Source organism: Poecilia latipinna, unplaced genomic scaffold (genome assembly GCF_001443285.1).
Source record: "Poecilia latipinna isolate Pla-1442-1.1 unplaced genomic scaffold, P_latipinna-1.0 Scaffold2110, whole genome shotgun sequence".
Classification (NCBI taxonomy): domain Eukaryota; kingdom Metazoa; phylum Chordata; class Actinopteri; order Cyprinodontiformes; family Poeciliidae; genus Poecilia; species Poecilia latipinna.
In genome coordinates this window covers 93,597-97,878 of record NW_015114726.1, presented here as the reverse complement: position 1 = coordinate 97,878, position 4,282 = coordinate 93,597, and the positions used below count along the sequence as shown (strand labels likewise).

Sequence of the window (4,282 nt, the reverse complement as noted above, 5' to 3'; positions counted from 1 at the left end):
TATCAATTATTCAAATAAAAGACTTTCCAGATGTTTCATTTCAACACTAAAACGTGTTTACACAAAATTAAAAGTACAAATAAACAAACAATTCAAATCTTAAGGAATAAAATAAACATTTTATTGCCTAAAAGTTAAACATCCCTTTAATTAATGTTGATAATTTGCAGCAAATGATTCATCTGCAACTAAAAAATAATTTCAACATCAACATGAGAAAAGCTCAGCTGAGGATCAATACAGTGATGACCTGGTGATTAATTATTGGTTAATTGATTAATAAATGGATGTAAAAGTTGATCAATAGGAGACTTTTAACACAATGTGAACCAGAAACTAAAACTGACATATAAGAATCCTGATTTAAAGAAAATAATTAAATGCAAAGTACATATGAGTTTATGATGCTGGCAGATAAATTATGGAAAATGTTTCTGGAAATGAAAAAGTCAAACATTTAAATAAATCTGACTGGAGCGGAGAAACAAAACGAGGAAATTCTGATTTACATTCAAGAATTTGGTTTATGTCGACATGACACGATCATTTTAAACTGTGAAAGAATGAAAAACAGAAATGAATGAATGAATATCCGAGCTGCCGCAGCAGAACCAGAACCAGAATGCGGATCCTGCTCTCCATCTGATTCTTTTTCTTTGTTCTTATATTTATTTAATAAAACAAACGAAATAATTAGTTTATTTCATAAACTAAATACCAAACACTTAGTTTGTTTTATTAAAACTCAGAGCATGGAAGTGAAAAATTAACCTTAATGTGTAAAAATCCGCAGAGATTCATGTTTTAACTCCAGGTGAGCACGTTCCAGCTCCCTGGCCTCTGATTGGCCCGCGCTCTCTGGCCTCCTCTCATTGGCTGATGCTGCCGTCAGTTCCCACCCAAGCCCCGCCCCCGAGCACAGAAATGCCTGCGCGCGGAGCGGCGCGTCACCAGACGGATCTGCGCTCGAGCTGACGGAGCGTCTCTGCCAGAAATGATCAGAACCCCGCGGACTGGACCCGAACCCGAACCCGAACCCAGCCATCATGGATGTGTGTAGAACCCTGGCGGCGCTGCTGTGGGTCCTGCTGCTGCGGCGGGTCCAGGTCTGCCAGGCGGAGGAAGGTAGGTTCCGCTGGGTCCAGTCCGGTTCGGTCCGCTCCGGAGCTGCTGGTCCTGACCCGAACTGGGTCAGGAGGAGAGGTGCACGGTTCGGTCTGGACCGGTTCTGGTTGAGTTTAGCTGCTGTGAGGCTGAAGTTGAAAGGTTCGGTCCAGAGGAACAGAAAGTGTTCCCGGGATGGGTTCGGGACTTTTCTGTGGTTCCTCTGTGGTCCAGATGCCGGGCGGTTCGGCCAGCAGGACGGGTTCGGTTTCTGGCTGCAGATCCAGGTCAGAACTCCGAATCCTTCCTGATCCACTCTGAGTTCTGTTGGACCTGGAGGTTCCGGTTCTGGAACCAACAGAAGCAACAGAACCTTCAGAACCTTTAGAACCTTCAGAACCTTTAGAACCTTCAGAACCTTTAGAACCTTCAGAACCAGAGTGAGCGTCGTTCCGGGCTGAGACGGACTGTGATGATGATGATGATGATGATGATGATGATGATGATGATGATGATGATGAAGGACTCAGATCTGGGATTTTTTTCTGAACAGAAGCAGCTGAACGGATCACACACACACACACACACACACACACACACACACACACACACACACGCTCAGCTTCCTGTCCGCAGGGACAACGGACCCGCTTGTCCTCCAGAACCCCGAACAGAACCTGGACCCGCCGCCGGATCCTTAACCTGATCCGGTTCCCTGAACACCAGGGAACGTTCCGGGTTCAGATCTACGCGCCGGTTCTCTAACTGATGACTGAGAGCAAACCGGTTCTGTTGGTTCTGTTCGGACCCCGACCCGTCTCTCTGGGTTCTGTTGTCTCCATTCTGGCGGAGTGTGTGTGTGTGTGTGTGTGTGTGTGTGTTTGGGATCCGACTCTTCTTTGTTTCTCCTCATCCTCATCTTCCTCCTCCTGCCCAAGAGCTGACTTAGCACACATCTGTGTGTGTAGGTGTGTGTGTAGATATGTGTGTGTGTAGGTGTGTGTGTAGATATGTGTGTGTGTAGGTGTGTGTGTAGATATGTGTGTGTGTAGATAGGTGTGTGTGTAGGTGTGTGTGTAGATATGTGTGTGTGTAGGTGTGTGTGTAGGTGTGTGTGTAGATATGTGTGTGTGTAGGTGCGTGTGTAGATATGTGTGTGTGTAGGTGTGTGTGTCCAGCCCTCCTCCCTCCAGGTCTCCTCACACCTCAGCACTAACACACCTTGGCATCTCATCGGGATCTCATTTACCCCCCCACCCTCCTCATCCTCACCTTCTTCATCATCTTCATCCTCCTCATCCTCACCTGCAGCTGCGTTTTTTCTGGATGATTTTATCAGCGGATGAATCAACATCTACACTGTAAAAACTCTGAATCTGTTTGGTTTAAATATCTTCATCAGCACAGGAGCCGTTTTAACTCAGTAACTAACAGTTGGTATCGGTTCTAAACTAACTCGTTTGTGTTGTTTCTAATGTGACAAAAGTTTTTTTATTCTTATTCTTCATTTATGTAACTTTTTAAACGGTGTTGATCTACAACAGTTATTTCTATTTCTTATTCATATAAAAAGCACCAGTTCAGATTATTTCATCCGTAAATTGAATAATCTGCATTTTATCAACACTAAGGGATTATCGCTCCTGTTTTTTTTTTTTTTTTGCTCTAGAAACTAAACAGAAATTCTTGGTAATATTTTAGTTTTTGCATCCAGGAGGGAAATGATCCGATCAGAACTTTAATCTGAGCTCGGAGGAGAAACGCTGCAGGTTTCATCATTTCACCAGAAACAGAAAAGTTTTCCTTAAGCTGCCAGTTTCCTGCTGTGGATGAACCGTGATGCGGATCTGAACGCAGAGATTCAGTGGAATCAGGATCAGCGGGTCGGTTCCGGTCCAAACTGACAGAAATGTGAGCAAAGTTTCCATCTTTCACCTGGAAAGTTCAGGCTTAACGTTCAGGACTTTATTTCTTCTGTCCGACTCGGAGTGAGAATCGGTTTGCCTGAAGGAAATTTTTTCATCGTCAGGTTTTCACTTTTACTGGATGGAAACATGAAGCAGGAGCAGAACCTGCTGCAGGTTCTGGTTTGGGTTCCATGTGAGGAACCAGACGTCTTCGTCAGACGTCTTCGTCGTCAGACGTCTTCGTCCAGCTGTCTGCCTCACAGCTGCAAACTTTGTTCTGTTTTCTTAAACATGAAGATCTTTGATGCTCTACCTGTTAACTCTGCTGGTTTCCAGAATAAACTCACAGGAAGTTTAAATAATTAAGCAGTGAATCTTAATACAGCAGAAACTGAGGAATCAGCCTTGAGGTTCTCCCTCATTAGCCACGTCAGAGACGCCGTTTAAAGCTTTAAACTCTACAAAATGAAACCAAAAGCTTCAACACATGAGAACCTCTGAGTTTTACTGAGAACTGGGAGAATCTCAGCATCGTATGGGAGCCTGGAAGGGACAATCCAACCTCTGTGAAGACTTTCACTCCTCTTCCTGGAGGGGGCGACGTGACGCTCCAGTTGGCCATTTTTTCTGTTTCTTTGGTAGAACTTTGGTTCAGATTTCATTTCAGGAGGCAGAAGCTGCTTCTGCCTGGATCACATGTCTGACCTCACAGAGCGCGAGCGGTCAGAGTGATTTGTGAACATGGCCGCCGCGGCGCCGCGGCGTCCTCCTGTCAGAGCCTCGGGGACGCCGTCACTTCAGCTGAGATAAGAGGAGGAAGGCAGGGAAGGTCAGAGGAACGGAGGATGAGATGAAGGGAGGGAGGAGAGGAAAACAGGATGAGATGAAGAGATGGAGGAGAGGAAAACAGGATGAGATGAAGAGATGGAGGAGAGGAAAACAGGATGAAATGAAAGGATGGAAGAGAGGAAACAGGATGAAATGAAAGGATGGAAGAGAGGAAAAAAGGATGAAATGAAGAGATGGAAGAGAGGAAAACAGGATGAAATGAAGAGATGGAAGAGAGGAAACAGGATGAGATGAAAGGATGGAAGAGAGGAAAACAGGATAAGATGAAGGATGGAGCAGAGGAAAACAGGATGAGATGAAGAGATGGAGGAGAGGAAAACAGGATGAAATGAAAGGATGGAAGAGAGGAAACAGGATGAAATGAAAGGATGGTGGAGGGGAAAACAGGTTGTTTTGAAAGGGGGGGAATGACAGCGGATCAT

The 4,282-nt window shown here is 45.0% G+C and overlaps 1 protein-coding gene across 1 annotated transcript in view; it reads left to right on the top strand.

Annotated features, from left to right (window-relative positions):
• Positions 1-915: 915 nt before the first annotated feature.
• Positions 916-4,282, top strand: part of LOC106936272 (ephrin type-A receptor 10-like) — a 91,505-nt gene continuing 88,138 nt past the window's right edge. Inside the window, exon 1 of the mRNA XM_015017153.1 lies at positions 916-1,125. Coding sequence (XP_014872639.1) covers positions 1,047-1,125 — 79 coding nt within the window. The 5' untranslated portion in view covers positions 916-1,046. The remainder of the gene's footprint in view (positions 1,126-4,282) is intronic.